General features: G+C 39.2%; 1 protein-coding gene across 1 annotated transcript; it reads left to right on the top strand.

Moving 5' to 3' along the window:
- The first annotated feature begins 663 nt into the window (after positions 1-663).
- On the top strand, positions 664-8,839 carry LOC131553370 (tripartite motif-containing protein 16-like). The gene is made up of 6 exons (XM_058797997.1): positions 664-1,264; positions 1,384-1,479; positions 1,560-1,793; positions 3,155-3,314; positions 3,455-3,502; positions 6,874-8,839. Exons 1-6 carry the CDS (start codon positions 692-694, stop codon positions 7,398-7,400), a joined length of 1,638 nt encoding a protein of 545 aa, XP_058653980.1. The 5' UTR covers positions 664-691; the 3' UTR covers positions 7,401-8,839.
- The last annotated feature ends 15,033 nt before the right edge of the window (positions 8,840-23,872 follow it).

Here is a 23,872-nt window from a genome sequence, read left to right as displayed (position 1 = left end):
TTTTTTAACTCACGTGACTCAAACACAAAAGCAGGTTTAAGTGTAGGGTTAGGATATGGGGATAGAAAATACAGTTTGTAAAACAAAAAAAACGGTCACACTTTATATTAGGTGGCCTTAATTACTATGTACTTACATCAGAAAATAAGTACAATGTACATATTGTGTTCATATTGTATTGCAAAACACTTTTGCTGCTTTAAGGTGTGATACAGGTAAGGTTAGGGACAGGTTTGGTAGTATGGGTAGGTTTAAGGGTGGGTGAAGGTGTAAGGGATGGGTCAACAGTGTAATTATCAATGTAATTACAGAAATTAATTACAGATGTAACTACATATAGGTATTTTTAAAAATATAAGTACAATGTAAAATCATGTATGTACACAATAAGTGCATTGTACCAAATAATTAATTTAAATGTAAGTACATAGTAGTTAAGGCCACCTAATATAAAGTGGGACCAAAAAAACAAATACGCTTATGGAATGAACCCATAAAACATGCAAAATATGTTAGTGTGACTCTACAGGAACAGGAATGAGGAACCTGCTCTACAGACTCGCAGACAAACCTGTTTTACACGTCACTCGAACACAGAACCAGGAGACAGAAATCACCTGAGTTCAGGGAAAGAGAAACTGAAGTGTAGTTGAGCTGTTGTGTGTTTGTGTCTCTGTATTCATGCAGTAAAATGGCAGAAGTCAGAGTTTCTCAGGATGAGTTCATGTGTCCAGTGTGTCTGGATCTCCTGAAGGATCCAGTGACCATCCAGTGTGGACACAGTTACTGTAAGAGCTGTATTACAGGCTGCTGGGATCAGGAGGATCAGATGAGAGTCTACAGCTGCCCTCAGTGCAGACAGACCTTCAGTCCAAGACCTGCTTTAGCAAGAAACACCATGCTGGCTGAAGTGGTGGAGAAACTGAAGAAGACCAAACTACCTGCTGACTGTGACGCTGGAGCTGGAGATGTGCAGTGTGACGTCTGTACTGGAAGAAAATACAAAGCCGTCAAGTCCTGTCTGGTGTGTCTGAACTCTTACTGTCAGAATCACCTCGAACAACATGAGAGTTGGTTTAAAGGAAAGAGACACAATCTGACTGAAGCCACTGGACGACTGCAGGAGATGATCTGCCAGAAACATGAGAAGATCCTCGAGGTTTTCTGTCGCACTGATCAGAAATGTATATGTATGCTGTGTACGATTATTGAACATAAAAACCACGATATTGTACCAGCTGCAGCACAGAGGACAGAGAAACAGGTATTTACAACCTACAGCCATTAGTTATCAGCTCCACTTTTACTGGATTCATCTGATAACATGATGATTTAGTGCCAGTAGTTTTCTGTGACATTCACTATCATGTGTTTGTCCTGCAGAAGCAGCTGAAGGAGACGCAGAAGACGCTCCAGCAGAGAATCCAGCAGAGAGAGAAAGATCTCCAGCAGCTGAGAGAGGCTGTGGAGTCTCAGAAGGTGAGTCTGGAGAAGAAGAGAAGTTTGTCTCAGTCTCAGTTCAGACTCACTGAAGCCTGAATCACTGTGTGTCCTAACAGCGCTCTGCACAGACAGCAGTGGAGGACAGTGAGAGGATCTTTACTGAGCTCATCCGCTCCATTGAGAGAAGCCGCTCTGAGCTGATACGGCTGATCAGAGATCAGGAAAAGCAAGCAGTGAGTCGAGCTGAAGGACGACTGGAGCGACTGGAGCAGGAGATCAATGATCTGAGGAGGAGAGACGCTGAGCTGGAGCAGCTTTCACACACACAGGATCACATCCAGTTCCTGCAGGTAACACAGATCTAGAAGAACAGGATCATAGTGGACTTGAGCAGATCCTGCTGTGACACCAGACTCACAGAGAAACATTTCATGGTGAAATTAGTGAACTCGATAGTGTTTACACGGCTTTTTCCGCACCTTGCCAGTTATTAAAAAGAAATGTCGCCGCTTAGGTCTTTAGCCGTTTTAAGAATAATACTGTCTCCTCATCACTTCAGTTTATATGCTTTCTGTCTTTTGACATTTCTTACTTTTCTCTCACCGGCTGCTCTTTACACGACACGTGTTTCCTGTTACTGACGTGACATGAGCCCCGCTGCTCAGTTTCTGATTGGCTGTGGGGCAAATGCGTTGCGCTGCTCCAGAGCAGGGTTTCATAACCCCGAGTAAGTTAAGTTAATTTAAGTTATTGTTCTTATTTGTTCCTATTGTTCTTGCTCTGTTCATGCAATAACTACGTCCTTCTATCAACCGAGTTTTCTCTTTATTTAAACTGCTGAGTGCTCTGGTAATATCTTATGACCCATTTCAGAAGCTTTAAATTACAATTTAAAATCAGAGCATAGCTCACTTACATTCACTAAAATATTGAAACGTTAATGATACTGATTAAAAATGCCAGCGACAGTGATTTACTGTCAGAGCAAAGTGTGGTTTGAATGCCCCGCCCCCAGCTGAACTGGAAGTTTCGATTGGTTTAGCACCCGAGTCAGACCTGTCTGTTATTGGCTAAAGCGCAGTGCCCATCAAACGCCAGCTCGCCCTGTTTCTCCATCGGCACCTTTGTCTATTTTGTACTTTTGCCGAAAAATAAATGTAGCAAAGTTGAAAACTTTATTTTTATTCAACTCAAAAGTAAAAGTACCACAATTTAATTATACTCAAGTAGAAAAAAAAAACAAATGTATTCAAGTACTGTAACGAAAATATTTGTAATTAGTTACTTTACACCTCTGCTTAAGGGTCCTTGTGAAGTTTCAGTGTCTCTAACCGCTCTAAAGTTATAAATAATGTTCAATCTAATCGTAGCCTTTGAGCTGCTTTTCCTGAGCAAATCTACTCAACCTTACAATGAGACTCCATTGATGTATTTGAGCTGTTAGATGGACATTTATGTTCTTTGCAGATGTTTTATCATCCAAACTATTTCCTAGAAAGTACACATAAAATGTAAGTGGCAAATACTAGAATCTGTAGCTCTAATGTGATATAATGAATATGAGAAGAATGAAGCTGATGCTGTGAAAGTGCTGGATTGAGGTGAGATACTAAAGATCAGTCGAGTCAACAAGAGCTGCACAAATCTGATGTTGGAGCAGGTTATTGGGTGAAGTGTGGAGCCGATGAGTTTTGATTTCTGTTTTCTGTAGAGTTTCCAGTCTCTCTCAGCTCCTCCTGAATCTACAGACGTAAATGATGATCTCTTCAGTTCTCTCGTCTCTTCTGATGATCGGAGAGAATCTGTCCATCAGCTGAGAGACAAACTGGAGGATTTCTGCAAAGAGCAGCTCAAGAAGATCTCAGACAGAGGTAAAGTCCTGGAGATTCATCTGCTCTCAGAAACCAGTCCATCATCATCTCATATCATGGAGAACATCATATTAGAAATGTCTTAGGAATGGATGCAGGATCATGAGAATCACACTGTTCATGTCTGTTGATTTCCACAGTCACATTCACCAACATTGTTCCCAGAACCAGGAACGACTTCCTACAATGTAAGTCAGTAAGAAAACAAGCAGAAAAACTCACTGAGTTCATGTTCTTCTGTAGAAGCTGAAAGAAGAGTTTTATAACTGATGATGTAAATGATAGGGCTGCCCTCGACTAAATATTTTTCTGATTGACTAATAGTCGTTCATTAGAAGCGATTAGTCGACTAATCACATGTTTATATTAGTTAACCATATAATTCATTATAATGAGCCTTTAATTGTCTATAGCCTATCAGTGCTCAAGCGCACACATAAAGCTTGTCACAGAGCACCGCAGAAGTAATGATTATGAATGTTTCAGGGAAAAAACAGCAAGAAGACTGCTTTAACATCATAATAATTCATTGATAAACGAGAGTTTTCTGTATTTTCGGCTGCAGTGATGAAGTCGACACTGACTCGTCATCTCCACAGAGGACATGTTTCATACGGATTACATAATCTGAAAATATTTGTTTTCCATTTTTCGATGTTTAGCTGAGTGTGTTATTGTACCGTGGACAGCTGACTCCTAAAGTTTTTGATATTCTTCATGTGTGGTGATCAGTTCACAGCAGTGACAGAAATTAATCTTTTCCAATAAGTTTAAATTGATTTTTACCTTTTAAGGGCATTTTTACCTTTATAAAGCCATTTTTGTCTAAAAGTGTGCATCAGCAATGAGTCAAATTCTTACGTTTAATCAGCGAATTAGAATAATAAGACATTTGGGCTGTTACCAAGCAAATGAAATCAGTATCAACAAAATTCATCTTTGCAATGCAGGGGAAACACAGAAGCTGCATCTGAAGAGACATTTAGATGTGTTTACACACTGTTTAATGCAGGACATGAATGCATTTAACCTGCAGTTACAAATGTATAAATAATGTTTTGATATATTAAACATAAAACATTGAAAACTGATATTTGAAATTATAAAAAAAAATAAATAAATGAAATGAAATTAAAACCGCCAGCAGGTGGCAGCAAGTCACTGTTAATAAGTGAGTCATTGCGACTGAACCGAATCATTTAAACGACTGATTCATTCAGGAACGAAACGCTGTCATGTTGCTCAGAGACACAAAACAGTGCTGTGGCTGTGTTTGGAATTATTTTTTGTTGTTAAAATAGAGCAAGAACAGGCGATATAGTGTCTAAAATGTAAATCTCTTAATATTAACTTCTTGTTTATTGAACTGTTGCAAAAAATCAGTATCACATCTGTAATCATGCTGACTTTTGGAGAAGAAAAACAGCACTCTTCGTGTGATATTAACTATATGAAATGATATAAATATATACATTTTCTGCTCCATATCTTGAATTTTGTGATGATTCTAAATGTTTTTAATAGACTGAATCATGCAGTGAAAGAACACACTTCACGTGATGAATGCGTGCACTCTGTAGTGTTTTCAATGGTCGTTAAAACAACAATTACTATATTATCACCAGGGCCGTAGCCCAGGGGGCCCCACAAAATCCAGGAATTATACTATATAGGCCCATGTTCTGTGAATAATTCTAATATTTTATTAGTTGTATAACTGAGATATTATGAAAACCACAAAAAAAGCATGCAATTTGGTTAAATACATTTTCTAATATCTGCTCCTACCCTCCCGAAAAATGGTTTAGTCTGATACGAAGTATCCTCAGAAGTCCCACCCCAGATCGTGAACAAGACGACCAATCAGAGTTGAGACGTCAGATGAAGTTAGCGATGTACATTAGTGATGGGAAGTTCGGATCATTTTACTGACTCGGACATTTGAGTCTTGTAACGCGGGCCAGAGAGTGAGTCTACCCGGAGAAAAATAGCAGGTTGGGGGAAAAGAATGCAAACTCGAGGCAGTCGGCTAGTTGTTCCACGAGCCTTTATGGTAGTTTCCTCATCGGCATACTCGTCTTCCACACACGTAAAAGAGCGAGCACAAACAGAAACAAAACACTCTGGTTCCGTCACAAACAAAAAGGTAAACACGTTAATGTAATACACAGCGGTAGAGCGACCATCTCTCTTCTCCGCTTACTCTCTCTGTACGTGCGCGCTTACAACACCATACGTGCATACGTACCGTAAGAATATACAACAACAGAAGTTCTCTTAAAGGCACATTAACATTTGTATTTTAGGAACAGTATTTTAGTGGCTGTTACAGTCTCATTCAGCAAAATGAACGAATCTTTTTTCGAGTCATTTCGTTCATTTTAGCAACATATAATTAAAATGTTACGTGCTGCTTCCCTAACACATCTACTACTTATGCAAACGTTGATCACACTATACGCAATACAAAACTAATGCTATAACAAACATAAAAGATTAATTCATTGTTTACCTGGGTCTTCTATTATTAGCTCACCTCACCTCTTATCTGACAAGTCTTCGGGTTTGAGTCGTTCGTTCATCGCGTGACAGCCTCATAAGCTAAACCTATGCAGTCAGAGCCGGAAAGAGAATTGATTAGTTAATCTCTCGAGTCTTTCGATTCGTTCGTTCTTTTGTCACGTGATGTGACAGCATTGGACAGATAAATTAGTTAATTTACAAGCTTCCTTACAAACGGGTGCATAGTTATTATTATTATTTACTCTTACAGTTACTGCATAGGTTACGCATATGGGGCTGTCACGTGATGAACGAACGACTCAAATCCGAAGACTTGAAACAGGTGAACTGATTCAGTGCAGAACCTATAGGATGTTGCGCATGCGCGACTGAGCGAATCACTCTCCGAGACGACTCGTTCTTCCCGAGTCACATTAAAGTTTCGTTCAAAAAGAACGGATCATTCAAGAATGACCCTATTATTATTTTTATTATTCCGCGCTAAAACTGATCGTGCAGCCCAAATCGTAAGAGTTAGAGAGCTGAAACTTGGTCAGATGGTAGTAGTCTGGCTCGCTACTCAGGCACAAAGGCATTAGGCATTAGGTTCAGTAAAAAACCTTTATATGCATTTATTTGTTAACTGTTTTGTTATTTTGTAAGAAACACCTATTAGGATATATGTGGGCCTCCATGCTTGTATATTGTATGGTATATGATATGTGTGTGGGGGGGGGCCCACATCAATATTTTTTCAGGGGGCCCCCAATCCTCTAGCTACAGCCCTGATTATCACAGACGATATATATATCGCACACCCCCAGTCCTGACCGATATGCTGTAATTACCACACAGACCAACTGTCTGGCTTTTTTTTCCTGCAAATTGTGATCACTAAGCCTCTATTAGAGGGCAGCCCTAGTAAATGATGATTAGCACAGATATCTGTTCATCTGTACTGAGACACTGATGATACACTGAACATGAAGACTTCAGCTACATGAAAAGATCAAACAGATTCATAATTCCTGATTCTGATGTGTTTTATCTCCATCAGATTCCCATCAGCTCACTCTGGATCTGAACACAGTGAATAAACTCCTCCGTCTGTCTGAGAACAACAGAGTGATTACTTACACTGATGCAGATCAGCCGTATCCTGATCATCCAGACAGATTTGATGGATTGAATTATCAGGTGTTGTGTAGAGAGAGTGTGTGTGGACGCTGTTACTGGGAGATTGAGTGGAGTGGAGATAATGGTGTGTCTATATCAGTGTCATATAAGAGCATCAGCAGGAAGGGAGACGGTGTTGAGTGTTGGTTTGGATCTAATGATCAGTCCTGGAGTTTGTTCTGCTCTCGCTCCAGATACTCATTTGGACACAATAACAAATGGACTGATCTCTCTGTGAAGTCCATCAGCAGCAGAATAGGAGTGTTTGTGGATCACGGTGCAGGAACTCTGTCCTTCTACAGCGTCTCTGACACAATGAGCCTCATCCACACAGTCCAGACCACATTTACTCAGCCGCTCTATCCTGGGTTTTGGGTTGGTTCTGGATCATCAGTGAAACTGTGTTGATGAATCAGAATAGACTGATGAGAGATTCTACCCATAATGCTTTGAGCTGCATGATGAATCAGTAACAGTGAGATGTTATAGAGTCTCTTCTTTTCTCATTAAGGGCTCGTTCACATATCTCGCTCAAGTTCATTATTTCAAATGTTCTGGTTTCTTCAGGCGATGAACAGAACAGCTGATCATTATAGATTATGATTATTTTTCTTTCTTGTTTTCTCGTGATCTCGACATAATGAAAGTTGTTTTTCTTACAGTGATTGTTTGATGTATATAACACAATGTGTCGTGAGTCTGCTGTTGCTATAGTAACGAACGCTGCTGTGACATGCATCTGATCGACAGATAAACCGCGCTCTTATACTGTATGTTGTGATATTTCACACACTTTTGCTTCGCAGAGTAAGAAACTCTACAATAATCAAATATATGCTAATCGATCACTGCTGATTTGTTTCCAGAGACAGGATGCTAAATGTGTTGTTTGTGTAATTAACATGTTTAAATGATCAGAGCAGGGCAGGGGCTCAAACCAAAAAAGGGGGCACTAAGGCGGCGGGTGCTTGTTAATTTCAGATATTATTGTAGATGTTTTAATAGAACATCACAATTACACATAATAAAGAATAACTGATAATAACAGAAACATTACATATTGATATTTACCTGTTCCTTTTACAGCAAAACCTTTTTTTATTTGGTACTATGTCCTGAAATATCTTGATAACCTTATCTTTTATGATTCACAATTAAGATAAATTAATTTAATAAATAATTAATTAAGATGATGCCTCATCTTCAATGGAAGTATAAATATTAGACATGTAATTTAATATTATACAACATTCATCTATATTATATACTGATAAACAACTCATTTATATTACCTTTTTAATGTATAGGCCTACTATTGATATGGTTTTAATAAAATATTATAAATATGATGTGTTATAGATTACTAGTATCAACTAAGACAAGTGATTATAATGAGAAATATACTTAATTACAAGAATTAAAGTGTGACAAACTGCTAAATATTCTGATGATTTATCTGCTGACTTGCTGGAGTTTTGAATCCATGTTTGTGATGTTTTACTGCCTTTAGCCCTTCACTCTCTCTCTCTCTCTCTCTCTCTCACTCTCTCTCTGCCTTTTTTCTTTTCTTTTTTTGTGTGTGAAGGCGTTCTGTTTTGTTTTCTTTTTTGTCTACACAGTGTGCAGCAAATTAGTGTTATTTTTGTAAGATCTGATCAGGTTCAATAATTTGATTAAATATTCTAATTCTAAGAATGTGAGTGTTTTTTACAAGTTGTTAGCACTTTTACATCACCATTACAGAGGTAAAAAAAGCCCTTGTTAATCACTTTAAGGAGTCAAATATCAGCTCCTAATGGAAATATAGTTATATTGTGTCCGTCGATGCCACATAAACCACGCACACATATAAAATAAAGCCAACTGAAAGATTGTTTGCCCGTGTCTACTTCAACTAGTAGAATTAAATACCCTCAATTCATGCAGTTTTTTTGTGATTTTTGGTGGGGGTTTTTATTTTTATTTTTTTATTTACCTCTAAAAGTACCATATTTTTCATGTAAAATATGCTTATTTTATGTTATATTTAATATTTCTTATACGTCAAAACCTAAAATTGTGGTGACATCTGGTGACATATGATGCCATAAAAATATCAAAATATCAATAGCCACTATATGGCTGTAGAACTCAATGGCTGCATATAGGCTGAAATCAATAAACCATTGTTGTAATGAATTTAACCTCTTAAAAACATTTGCGTTGGGTGACTATACAAAGATATGCTTTGCAAAATATGCTTATAGACTAATCTGACCGTGCTATAAAGAAAAGACAAAGTAGGAGACAGAGTTATAATTTATTTCTAACAAAAAAACATCAAATTTTGCTTCCAGGACACAGACTGGAACATGTTTAAAGAGGCGGCCACCTACAACAACCACACAGACCTGCAGGAGTACACTGAAACTGTGACTGTTACATCCAAAAGTGCACTGATGATGTAACAGTCACCAAGACCATCACCACACGCGCCAACCAGAAGCCATGGATGACAGCAGAGGTTCGTGGGCTGCTAAAGACCAGAGATGAAGCTTTCAGATCAGGAGATAAAGCAGCCCTCAAAACAGCAAGAGCCAATCTGTTCCGCAGCATCAAAAATGCAAAACGGTCATATGCTCAAAAAATCAACAATAACTTCACAGACAGCAGAGACACACGGAGTCTGTGGCAAGCCATTCAGACCATCACAGACTACAAGCCCCCGCCACAGGCCTGTGATGATGACACATCCCTCCCAGATGCACTCAACCACTTTTACTCACGGTTTGAAATGCAGAATGACACACCTGCACAAACACTGCCCACACCTCCCAACGACCAGGCGCTCTTTCTGTCTCCAGCCGACGTAAGGAAGTCCCTATCTAGGATCAACCCACGCAAGGCTGCGGGTCCCGACAACATACCTGGCCGTGTACTGAAAGACTGTGCTGCACAGCTGACAGATGTCCTAACAGATATCTTCAACACCTCGCTGAGCCAGGCAGTCGTCCCCACATGTCTCAAATCCACAACAATCATACCGGTACCAAAGAAATCACCTGTGTCCTGTCTAAATGACTACCGTCCCATAACACTGACTCTAATCATGATGAAGTGCTTTGAGAGGTTAGTCATGCACAACATCAAAACCAGCCTCCCCAACACACTCGATCCGCTCCAGTTTGCATACCGTCCGAACCGCTCTACGGATGATGTAATTTCCTCCACCCTCCACCTAGCTCTTACCCACCTAGAAAACAAAGACTCTTATGTTAGAATGCTGTTTATTTTAGTGATGTTTTTATCGGCTGTTTGGACTCTCGTTCTGACGGCACCCATTCGCTGCAGAGGATGCATCGGTGAGCGGGTGATGTAATGCTGAGTTTCTCCGGATCTGTTCAGATGAAGGGGCGGGCTCATCTGCATCTTGGATGGCCTGGGGCTGAGTGCATTTTCTGGAAATTTTCGTTTTTGGTTGAACTATTCCTTCAAAGTTTAAAACTACGGTGCACAACTCAAGGTGCTCTAATCTGTCACTTAGGATTTTCGCAATAAAATGGGGAGAAAAAAAAAAAATCCCAGACACTAAGGGAGGGACCCGAGCCATATAGGGATCACAATATCATAGACAGTGGGATTGTTTACTAAGGCCAGTAAGAAATCACCATAGCAACGGCCTGTCAATCATCTGTAACAGCATGGCGGCGAGGCCAAGCACCATTTGCTTCAAGAACTGTACAAATGATACTGTGGTGATAAAATATATGCGGTATTCAACCTGAAACACTACACTACACTCCTGCTCTTTCAGATGGTGTACATGTGTATGTCCGTGTCAAACCTTAATTGCACTATTTCTCATAAAGTAGCTGCTTTTTGTAACACTGTGGCACAATGTAGTCATTTCATTCCATTGGTTTTACTTCTGAAATGCTTGTTATCTGGACTGGGGTTCCGCTTTATTTGGTCAAATCGAACCTTGTGTTATTGACATTACTCTGTAATTTGTGCCTTTTCTGGATTGGGTCTAATGATTGAACTACCCAAACGTTTCTTACATGTACACTAAATTCCTGGACCATGAGTTGAGATGTTTTTACATGCTCTGAGCACTGGTCGTATTCACTGGAATTGTAAGTGTAAGAGGTTTCCATCCATTCATTCACAGCTGTATTTTGATATATATACGGCACGAGTGAGGAAGCCTGTGTAGACAATGAGGTGCCTGTGAAAGTGCCAACAGACTTTTTTGAATGTGTGAGCGGCGTTTGTGTCAACATGAATAAAGATAACTTTAACTCCAAAAAAAAAAAAAAAAAAAAAAAAAGAATGCTGTTTATTGACTTCAGCTCAGAATTCAACATAATAATCCCACAACAGCTCATAAATAAACTAAACCTGCTGGGCCTTAACAACTCCCTCTGTAATTGGATTCTGGACTTTCTAACCAGAAGACCTCAGTCAGTCCGTGTCGGCCACAGCACCTCGAGCACTACCACACTGAGCACAGGTGCCCCACAAGGCTGTGTGCTCAGCCCGCTGCTCTTCACGCTGCTGACCCACGACTGCACTGCCAAGTCCAGCTCCAACCACATCATCAAGTTCGCTGATAACACAACAGTGGTAGGTCTCATCAGCAACAACGATGAAACGCACTACAGAGAGGAAGTCAAGTCAAGTCAAGTCACCTTTATTTATATAGCGCTTTTACAATGCAGATTGTGTCAAAGCACTTAACAGTATCAAATTGGAGGATAGAGTGTCAGTAATGTATAATGATAAGATTAAACACTCAATTTTCAGTTAAAGGCATTTCATTATTGAATTCAGAGATGTCATTGTCTAGCTCAGTTTAGTTTAAATAGTAGCTGTGCAATCAAATCGGCGATAATCGCTAGAAATTAAGTGTCCCCAACTGAGCAAGCCAGAGGCGACAGCGGCAAGGAACCAAAACTCCCTCTGTGACAGAATGGAGAAAAACCTTGGGAGAAACCAGGCTCAGTCGGGGCCAGTTCTCCTCTGACCAGACGAAACCCGCAGTTCAAAAGTTTATATTTCTATTTTAATTTTGTTGCAATTTCTAACAATAGTAGTATTATGTAGTTAGGTATTTTATTATATTTTAGTTATTTTGTTATTTTTGGTTGATATATCTAGGGATATATCTCTGGGGTCATCTGGGTGTCCTGGTCTCCGCTGACGATCAGGGCTGTAGACATCATCTCTTGGTGCTGATCCACCATCTGATCGGATACGGACTGAGAAACAGACTAGGAAAGAAACAAACAAATATTAGCGTAGATGCCATTCAACTGACGATGTAACGAGTACATCGTGTGTTATGGGGAGTGTTCGGTTCCGGTTGATCTAATTAATGCAGCCTAACAATCCTTTAACGGATTTGAATAATAGAAGCGTATTAATGCGTTATGTGTAAGCCAGGCTAAAAGATGGGTCTTTAATCTAGATTTAAACTGACAGAGTGTGTCTGCCTCCCGAACAGTGTTAGGTAGACTGTTCCAGAGTTTGGGTGCTAAATAGGAATAGGATCTGCCGCCCGCAGTCGATTTTGATATTCTAGGTATTATCAAACGGCCAGAGTTTTGAGAACGCAGCGGACGTGGAGGACTATAATGCGATAAGAGCTCGCTCAAGTACTGAGGAGCTAAACCATTCAGGGCTTTATAAGTAATTAACAAGATTTTAAAATCTATCCGATGCTTGATAGGGAGCCAGTGCAGTGTTGACAGAACCGGGCTAATATGGTCATATTTCCTGGTTCTAGTAAGGACTCTAGCTGCTGCATTTTGGACTAACTGTAGTTTGTTGATCAAGCGTGCAGAACAACCACCTAATAAAGCATTACAATAGTCTAGCCTTGAGGTCATAAACGCATGAATGAACATTTCTGCATTTGACGTTGAGAGCATTGGTCGCAATTTAGATATGCTTTTGAGATGAAAAATGCAGTTTTACAGATGCTAGAAACATGGCTTTCAAATGACAGATTGCTATCGAACAGCACACCTAGGTTCCTGACTGATGAAGAAGAATTGACAGAGCAGCCGTCAAGTGTTAGATAATGTTCTAGGTTATTACATGTGGGGTTTTAGGTCCGATAATTAACACCTCTGTTTTTCAGAATTTAGCAGTAAAAATTATTTGTCATCCAGTTTTTATATCGACTATGCATTCCGTTAGTTTCTCAATTTGGTGTGTTTCACCGGGCGCGAAGAAATATAGAGCTGAGTATCATCAGCATAACAGTGAAAGCTAACACCATGTCTCCTAATAATATCTCCCAAGGGTAACATATAAAGCGTGAAAAGTAACGGCCCTAGTACTGAGCCTTGAGGTACTCCATACTGCACTTGTGATCGATATGATACCTCTTCATTCACTGCTACGAACTGATGGCGGTCAGATAAGTACGATTTGAACCATGCTAAGGCACTTCCACTAATGCCAACAAAGTTTTCTAGTCTATTCAAAAGAATGTTGTGGTCGATAGTGTCGAACGCAGCTAAGATCCAGTAGAACTAATAAAGAGATACAACCACGATCAGATGATAGAAGCAGGTCATTTGTAACTCTAATGAGAGCAGTCTCAGTACTATGATACGATCTAAATCCTGACTGGAATTCCTCACAGATATCATTTTCTCTAGGAAGGAATATAATTGTGAGGATACTACCTTTCTAGTATCTTTGACAGAAAAGGGAGATTTGAGATCGGTCTGTAATTAACTAGATCTTTGGGGTCAAGTTGTGGTTTTTAATGAGAGGCTTAATAACAGCAAATTTGAAGGTTTTGGGGACATATCCTAATGACAACGATGAATTAATAATAGCCAAAAGAGGATCTAAGACTTCTGGAAGCAGCTCTTTTAGAAGTTTAGATGGAATCGGGTCTAACATACATGTTGTTGGTTTAGATGATTTAACAAGTTTATACAATTCTTCCTCTCCCACAGTAGAGAATGAATGAAATTGTTCCTCAGGGGATCTATAGTGCGCTATCTGATGCGATACTGTAGCTGACGGCTGCAAGGATACAATTTTATCTCTGATAGTATCGATCTTGGAAGTGAAGTAGTTCATAAAGTCATTACTGCTATGCTCTTGGGAAATGCCAACACCTGTTGATGCTTGATTTTTCGTTAATTTAGTTACTGTATTGAATAAATACCGAGGGTTATGTTTGTTTTCTTCTAGAAGAGACGAAAAGTAATCAGATCTAGCAGTTTTAATGCTTTTCTGTAGGATAGGGTACTTTCCGCCAAGCTAAACGAAATACCTCTAATTTAGTTTTCCTCCAGCTGCGCTCCATTTTCCGGGCTGCTCTCTTTAGGCGCGGGTGTGCTCATTATACCACGGTGTTGGACTCTTATCCTTAATCTTCCTTAAGCGTAAAGGAGCAACCGCATCTAAAGTGCTAGAAAAGAGAGAGTCCATAGTTCCTGTTACATCATCAAGTTGTTCTGAGCTATTGGATATACTGAGGAACTGAGATAAGTCAGGAAGATTATTTATAAAGCAGTCTTTTGTGGTAGAAGTGATGGTTCTACCATATTTGTAACAAGAAGTTGGCTTTACAGCTTTAGCTATATGGAATATACAGGAGACTAGATAATGATCTGAGATATCATCGCTCTGCTGTAAAATTTCAACGCCACTGACATCAATTCCATGTGACAGTATTAAATCTAGAGTATGATTTCGACAATGAGTAGGGCCTGACACGTGTTGTTTAACACCAATAGAGTTTAGAATGTCTATAAATGCTGATCCCAACAAATCTCTTTCATTATCAACATGGATATTAAAATCACCAACGATTAGGACTTTATCTGCAGTCAGTACTAACTCCGATAGAAGATCAGAAAATTCTTTAATAAAGTCTGTATGGTGCCCTGGTGGCCTGTATACAGTAGCCAGTACAAACATCACAGGATTTATCATTAACACTTATTTCTTTGGATAACGTTATATGAAGCACCATTACTTGAACGAATTATACTTGAAACCTGACCTCTGAGAGATACTGAAAATATTTCTATAAATTGTAGCAACACCCCCTTTACCTTTTGGACGCGGTTCATGTTTGTAACAGTAATCTTGGGGTGTAGACTCGTTTAAAGTAATGTAATCATCTTGTTTTAGCCAGGTTTCTGTCAAACAAAGCACATCTAGTTTATGGTCAGTGAACATATCATTTACAAAAGTGCTTTTGAAGAAAGGGATCTAATATTCAATAAGCCAAGCTTTATCATGTGTTTATCTGTATTATATCGGTTTTTTATTTGTTGAACATCAATTAAATTGTTACTATTACTTTGGTTTGGATGTTTTCTGTATTTTCTAGTTCGGGGAACAGACACAGTCTCTATAGCGTGATATCTAGATGAAAAGATTCTATGTGCTGAGAGTTAACTGCCTTTGGTGACATGAGGCGGCTAGCAGGCGATCGGTTTAGCCAGTCTGTCTGCTTCCTGACCTGGGCTCCAGTTAGTCAAGTACAAACTCTAAGACTATGTGCCATATTTCTAGAGAGAAGAGCGGCACCACCCCAGGAGGGATGAACACCATCTCTTTTCAACAGGTCAGGTCTGCCCCAAAAATTCTTCCAATTGTCTATAAAGCCTATGTTATTTTGCGGGCACCACTTAGACATCCAGCCATTAAGTGACGACAGTCTGCTATGAATCTCATCACCACGGTAAGCAGGAGCGGACCAGAGCATATTACAGTGTCTGACATCGTACTTGCAAGTTCACACACCTCTTTAACATTATTTTTGGTGATCTCCGACTGGCGAAGTCGAACATCATTAGCGCCGACGTGGATAACAATCTTACTGAATTTACGTTTAGCATTAGTCAGCACTTTTAAATTTGCCAAGATGTCAGGCGCTCTGGCTCCTGGTAAACAATGGACTATGGTGGCTGGTGTCTCTATTTTCACGTTCCGTACAATAGAATCGCCAATAACTAGAGCACTTTCATCAGGTTTCTCAGTGGGTGCTTCACTGAGTGGGGAGAACCTGTTTGATGTTCTGATCGGAACGGAAGAGTGGTGTTTTGACCGCGACTATGCCGCCTCACTGTCACCCAGTTGCCCTGCTGCACGGGCTCAACGAAACCGAACAATGTACAGGACTCCCTGAGCTAGTCGCATCCAAAGCAGTATCTACAGCCCTCACATTCTTACTGTCCTCAACTAAAGTTTGGATGCGTGTCTCTAGTTCTAAAACCTTCTCTGTCAGCCTAACTATTTCCCTGCATTTATCACATGTGAATCCTCGCTGCTGACAGAGACAGATAAACTATACATGTGGCAGACAGTGCAAACAACAATAGCAGGAGAAGAAGCCATTACTCACCTTGATTGATGAATGATACCAACTTAACTTACCACTTACCACTGTTGTTTGATGAGCTCGTGAAAAACGGAGCGAGGAAAAAATAAAATAATAATAGGCGCGAATAGAAATGCAAATGGAACCGCAAGTGACAAGCTAACGGGCTAACAAGCTGCACTCGCGGTTTTTAAAGGCGAACGATCAAATTAGTTAGATTAGTTTGAAAGATAACACCAGAAATATGGTGAGAATTAAGTTATATTTTATCACTTTAGACAAAAGGGATTGAAAGTAAGGTAGAGATTCAATAAAAGCGAAGGTACACGGAGCTACAAACACAAACCTCACAGCAACACAACAGGAAGTGGCACAGCTGGCGAAATGGTGTGGCACTAACAACCTGTCCCTCAATGTGAGTAAGACAAAGGAGGTTGTGATGGACTTCAGAAGGAACTCCGGTGATCACCCCCCACTGACCATCGACAGCTCGCCTGTGGAGAGAGTCAGTAGCACTAAATTCCTGGGGTTGCACATCACAGAGGATCTCACCTGGACCACCAACACCATGTTACTCTCCAAGAAGGCACAACAGCGCCTACACTTCCTCCGCCGGCTGAAAAGAGCAATTCTCCCTCCACCCATCCTCACCACTTTCTACAGGGGCACCATTGAGAGTGTGCTGACCAGCTGCATCACTGTCTGGTACGGAAACTGTACCGCAGCAGTCCGCAAGACCCTCCAGCGGACAGTGAACACAGCTGCAAAGATCATCAGTGCCCCTCTCCCCTCCATCCTGGTCATTTTGCTTACACGATGCTCCACAACGTGATCTCACAGAATTCCGTGTAATGTTCACGGACTTTAACCTCCGAATCTGTGGTGGCATCACGGAATTGCCGAAAATTCCGTGATGGACTCACAGAAGTGATACCAATGTAAGTCAGTGACAGGCATCAGCCGTGCTCCACGCACGGAAACCCTTAGCATCAATATGACGACGCGATACTGGGAAATTTATCGTCATCATTATTGTTCAGAACTGGGTAGGTTTAGGGTACGGGTGGGGTCAGGTACTCCAGTGAAAGTATAACTGCATCGGAGTCACTCTTTTTGTTGAACCAGTGAATCCGTGCATTGACCACGGCTGATGCCTCCTGTGAGTCCATCACGGAATTTTCGGCGATTCCGTGATGCCACCACAGATTCGGAGGTTAATTAAGTCTGTGAACATTACACAGAATTCTGTGAGATCAGGTTGTGCTCCAGCAAAGCCAACAGTATCGTGAAGGACTCCACACACCCCTCCCACAGTCTCTTCCAGCTCCTACCATCAGGAAGACGGTACCACAGCATCAGAGCCCGCTCTGTCAGACTGCTCAACAGCTTTTTCCCCCAGGCTGTGAGAGCCCTGAACTCAAATCACCCCGCCCCTCTCTGAACCCCCATACAAACCCCCTACCTCCTGAAACATGGACCATCTGAAACTTATGGAACTTTTTATTTTTTTTTTGTGCAATTGAAGTGTGCTACACACAGGTGAGTGGGCCTGTACAAACCACCTGTAGTAGCACACTCTCCTCCTCTATGCGCACTAGTCACTTTTCACACACACTGCTGTGTGTACACAAATCCCACAAAAAGACTCAGTAATATACGTATGTTTACATGCTCATGCACTACAAATCATCCTGCACTGTTCCCCAGCCAGCTGCTGACTCACAATGTTTCTCTTCGCACATGTACAGTATTTATCTGAAGCACTCGTATAGTTTGTATAGTTTGTATTTTTTAGTTTATGTATAGGTAAAAAAAAAAATTATATATAGTATATTTATAGTCAAAATCTATCAGTAGGATAGTTGTGTATAGGTTTATATTGCTGTATGCCTGTATTTATGTAGCACCGCGGTCCTGTGAGGCACGACATTTCGTTCCACTGTATGCCCCCGCATGTAGCGGAATGACAATAAAGCTCAACTTGACTTGACTTGACTTGGCACTTTTAGAAGACTGAGAGCAAATCATTACCGACAGAAATACAAAAACAAACTATCAAATTACTAATTCAGCGAATCAACCACTGACTGTAAAGTGGCTTGTAATGCATCTACCTGTTAATGCAACGAGCTTCGGGAAGCATTGCCTCTACTCTCCAGAGAACGGGCACAGATTGTGAGTGATGCTGCGGAGCTGGATTCAGAGGGTCTTTAGCGGAGCGGGAACAGAATGCTTTGAGCTGGGGTGATGGGGGAATGGTGACTAGAGAGGGGCACCTCAGCCGATGAGGGCCACCCCCCTGTGCACCGGCCTGACTGGGGATACAGTACCAAATTGAATTATTACTAGAGACTAATTCTAAATGAACTAATTCTTTGAAATCCAAAACTTCCAATCGACCCTCAGAACACCTGTTAGACAAAACAGATTTCCGAATTTTATGGGATTTATTCTTCTAAATAAAATTCAGTAACATTTTATTTATATCATCAGCAATTTAGTCACTAACAAATAAAGATAAAGCAGAGTAAACACAACGGGACAACCCCTCTGCTTTAGATATAAGAACTCTGCCATAGATGGATAGATCTCGTTCAAGCCAAGAATTAAAGATTATTCTAGTTTTCTTTATTTTAGAAGAAAAATTGAGATGTTGACGAGTCAATCTATCTTTAGTAACAATCCCCAGGTACTTCACACAGTCTTTAACAGGTATATGTATTGATGCTTGTTGGGTATCATAGAGACAAAATAGTTCACACTTTGATAAATTTAAATATAAGCCTGATGCTTCAGAGAAAGATTGAATAATATAAATACTTAAAGGAATTTGACTTTGATCTTTAAGAAATAAGGTAGTATCGTCAGCAAGTTGAGATATTTTAAATTCTTTACCAAATACAGAAATACCTTTCAAAGTGGGATTTTGTAAAATATTAAGTGATAATTCAACAGCCAAAAGAAAAAGAAACCTTGACGCACTCCTCTGTCACAATTAAAACCTTTAGTAGTTTGCAAGCGAACCAAAACTGAAGAGTTAATATCATTATAAAGCATTCTCACCATCTTAATACATGTATTTCTGAAACCAGAATCACTAAGAGATTTAAACAAAAACTGGTGCCCAAATGAATCAAATGCTTTATAAAAATCCAAAAACATTATAACAGAATCTGAATCAATATTCTCTGAATAGTCAATGAGATCAAGTACAAGTCTTATATTGGATCTAATGTGTCTGTTCTTCATAAACCCATTTTGTGTTTCGCCAATTATACTATTAAAACCAGATTTTAAATGAGTTGCAAATATTAAAGCAAGTCATTTATAATCAACATTTAACAATGATATTGGTCTCCAGTTTTCAATTAAAAGTGGGTCTTTATCTGATTTGGGGATCAAAGAAATCAGTCCCTGCTTCATTATTGGCGTCATCTCTGCTTTGTGAATACATTCTTTAAACAAACAATATAAAGGCTGCTTTAAGAGTCCCAAAAATATAAATAAAATTCAACAGACAAGCCATCAGTACCTGGAGATTTAACCCCTTTTCATAGATTTCAGTGCCTCTTCCATTTTCACCGATATTTTCCAGAGTTGTTCAGTATAATGAGTCCAGAATAAATGAAAAACAGTTTAGGTATGAAATTGACAAAATGAACATTTAGTATCAATGTTAGCCTTATATTTCTCCATAAAATGTTTAACAGGGTAAAATTTATTAATTAATTTAAAAGATACTTCTTTTACTTTATTAGTGAGGAAGTATTTCTGTTGCAAAGACCATATTTTTTTCCAATTAAAAATTCTAAATAAACTATTCCAGTAAGAGATTACAGGCGACAAAGTAGTAACTTTTTCAATAAAAAGAGATCTAATTTTATAATTTCTATCTTTTTTAGTAGAAAAACATATTTTACCTGTAGTGGTATCTATTGGTTCAGGAAAAGAAGCTTTTTTAAGTGGGGAGTAATTGCTATTTTTGAAGAGCATACAAATTCCTGATGATATTGCTCCCATAACAATGGTGAATTCCTTTGGACTAACTGGTGTGTTATATTCTGAAATAAATTCTATAAAAGTCATTAACAAACCTATATAAGGTTAAATAAGGTTAAATAAGGCAAGGCAAGTTTATTTATATAGCACATTTCATACACAGTGGTAATTCAAAGTGCTTTACATAAAAGGAAGTGGAATAGTCATTAAAAATAATAATAATAATAATAACAAGAAATTTAAAAAAATAATAATAATCACAACAATAAAAACAAAGTGATTTAAAAATTTATTTAAAAAGAATTTAAAACATTTAAGAATAGAAAGTGATTATACATAGTGCAATCAGTTCGGACATAGCACAGTGCTCATTCAACAAATGCACAGCTAAACAGATGAGTTTTGAGTCTGGATTTAAAAGTGGCTAATGTTTTAGCACATCTGATCTCTTCTGGAAGCTGGTTCCAGCTGCGGGTGGCATAATAGCTAAAAGCAGACTACCCTTGTTTTGTGTAAACCCTTGGTATTTCTAACTGACTCGATCCTAATGATCTGAGTGGTCTGTTAGGTTTATATTCAGTGAGCATATTTGCAATGTATTTAGGTCCTAGGCCATTTAGAGATTTATAAACGAGTAAAAGTACTTTAAAATCAATCCTAAATGTAACTGGAAGCCAGTGTAAGGATCTGAGGACTGGTGTGATATGCTCAGATTTTCTGGTTCTAGTCAGAATCCTGGCAGCATCGTTCTGGATGAGCTGCAGCTGTCTGATGGTCTTCTTTGGAAGGAGACCATTACAATAATCCACCCTGCTGGTGATAAAGGCATGAACAAGTTTCTCCAAGTCTTGACTGGAAACAAAACATCTAATTCTTGCAATGTTTTTGAGATGATAGTATGCCGATTTAGTTACTGCTTTGACATGACTACTAAAACGGAGGTCTGTCTCCAGAAACACCCCAAGATTTTTGACTTGATTTTTAGTTGTTTGACCCCTAGAGTCAAGGTATGCATTCACCTTGATAACTTCATCTTTGTTTCCAAATGCAATGACTTCAGTTTTCTCCTTATTTAACTGAAGAAAGTTCTGGCACATCCAACAGTTTATTTCATCAATGCATTGGCAGAGGGAGTCAATGGGGCTGTAGTCATTTGGAGATAAGGCTAGGTAAATCTGCGTATCATCAGCATAGCTGTGATAGGCAATTTGGTTCTTTCTCATTATTTGACTTAGTGGGAGCATATACAGGCTAAACAAGAGCGGTGCAAGAATTGAGCCTTGTGGGACTCCGCATGTCATGGACGTCCACTTAGACTTATGCTCTCCTATACTCACATAATAACCTCTCCCTTCTAAGTATGACCTGAACCATTTGAGTACCATCCCAGAAAGCCCGATCCAGTTTTCCAGTCTCTCTAGAAGTATGTTATGATCAACAGTGTCAAACGCAGCACTAAGATCTAGTAGTACCAGAACTGATATTTTGCCTGAATCAGAGTTGAAGCGAATATCATTTATTATCTTAATAAGCGCGGTCTCTGTGCTATGATGTGCTCGGAAACCAGATTGAAAATTGTCCAGGTATCCATTTAAGTTTAAAACTACCTTTTCAATAATCTTACCTATGAAAGGAAGATTTGATATTGGTCTATAGTTGTTCAACATGGTGTTATCGAGATTGTGCTTTTTCAGAAGGGGCTTAACAACTGCAGTTTTCAGGGAGTTTGGAAAAGTCCCAGAAAGAAGTGAAGCGTTCACCACTTCTAAGAGATCTGCTTCTAAACAGTTAAGCACACTTTTGAAAAAAGATGTGGGAAGTGTGTCAAGATAGCATGTTGATGATTTAAGGTGTTGTACTATTTCTTTCAAAATTTTGCAATCAATTGCTTCAAAAACAGACATAGTTACTTCTTTTTGAAATTGCGGTCGAATCTGTGTGACCTCTGCAAAAGTAGATATGCCAATCTCCTTTCTGATATTATTGATCTTCTCAGAAAAGAAGGAAGCAAACTCATTGCATTTACTGTCGGAGAGCATTTCACTGGGAATCTGACTCAGGGGGTTTGTCAGTCTCTCCACAGTAGCAAAAAGAGTGCGAGTGTTGTTTAAGTTACTGTTTATAAGGTTTGAGAAGAAGGTCTGTCTAGCTGTGGCTGGTTCCACATTGAAAGCATGAAGGCTGTCTTTATAGATGCTATAGTGAATTTCAGGTTTTGTCTTCTGCCACATCCGCTCAGCTTTTCTGCATTGTCTTTTCATACTCTAAACTGCTGTTGATTTTCTCCATGGTGATTTTTGTCTGCCATTCTTCTTGCAGACCCTTGTCGGAGCAATATCATCAATAACATTCTTAACTTTTGAGTTAAAAGAATCCAGGAGAAGATCAACAGAGTCTGCAGAAATGCTTGGTGTTAAAGATATAGCCTTCATAAATAGCGCACTAGTGTTCTCATTAATGCATCTCTTTCTGACAGAGACAGATCTAGATTCAGTGGTAAAAGAGATCAATATATCAAAGAAAATACAGAAGTGATCAGATAGTGCTACATCCTTAATAACAATGGATGAAATGTTTAGACCTCTACTGATGAGTAAATCTAGAGTGTGTCCAGCGGCCTGGTCGAAGGTTTAATGCATGTTCGGTCTTTTACTTGCGCTTCTGAATTTATCAGGATTTAGTTTTAATTTTGACCTAGCTCCAATTCTGATCTGATTCCAATTCCAAGTGATCATTAAATTTAGACTAATTAAAAATTGATCACAAATATCGCTTATATATTAATTTAGATATTTGATTATTCTCAACATACCATATTTTCAATTATCCGTTCACTGGGGACCTAATGTCTCTTTTGAGCCTATAGCGTCGGCCGAAGCGCCGGTCTCACGATCACAAACTCGCCAGTCCGATGCAGTCAGAGGATGCAGGTAGACTAATATATATAAATATAACACAATATAATATAACATATAAACTAATATAACAATTTATTATTAGTCATGTAAACGTGTCGTGCCAATTACATAAAACAATAAGCCAATTCAAAAATAAGAAAATACATAATATCAGTTGTTCAAAAATGAATCTAAGAGTAAAATGTTTACCTGGCTTCAAGAAGAAGATACATAGTATGGAACATATTAAATACCCTCCACACTACGGGTTGATCTGACTACAAATCGCCCCGACTTATTTGCAACTTTCCCTTAAATACTACCAGAACAAAAGGCCCATAAACATTTATTCTCTGCCCCAAAACAGATTAGATCTATGGGGGATGAGAAACCTCTCTAGGAGCTGTTCTCGTGCCCCAAATGGTCACACCTGTAGAGCAATGTTTATCAGGTTTTGAAAGGAGACCGCCCCCACAACAGAGGTACAGAATTCACTTAAGTTTCCAATATTTTCCATCATATAAGTGACTGCTGTGAAATTGAGACCAGTTTACCCATCGCACCGAGACCTTTAAAATGATACCTAACATGAAAGGGAAAAACAACAGGTTCACAAGATACATGATATGTGGTATTTGCATATT

Source organism: Onychostoma macrolepis, chromosome 14 (assembly GCF_012432095.1).
Source record: "Onychostoma macrolepis isolate SWU-2019 chromosome 14, ASM1243209v1, whole genome shotgun sequence".
Taxonomy (NCBI): Eukaryota; Metazoa; Chordata; class Actinopteri; order Cypriniformes; family Cyprinidae; genus Onychostoma; species Onychostoma macrolepis.
This window is presented reverse-complemented; position numbering and strand designations above follow the sequence as displayed.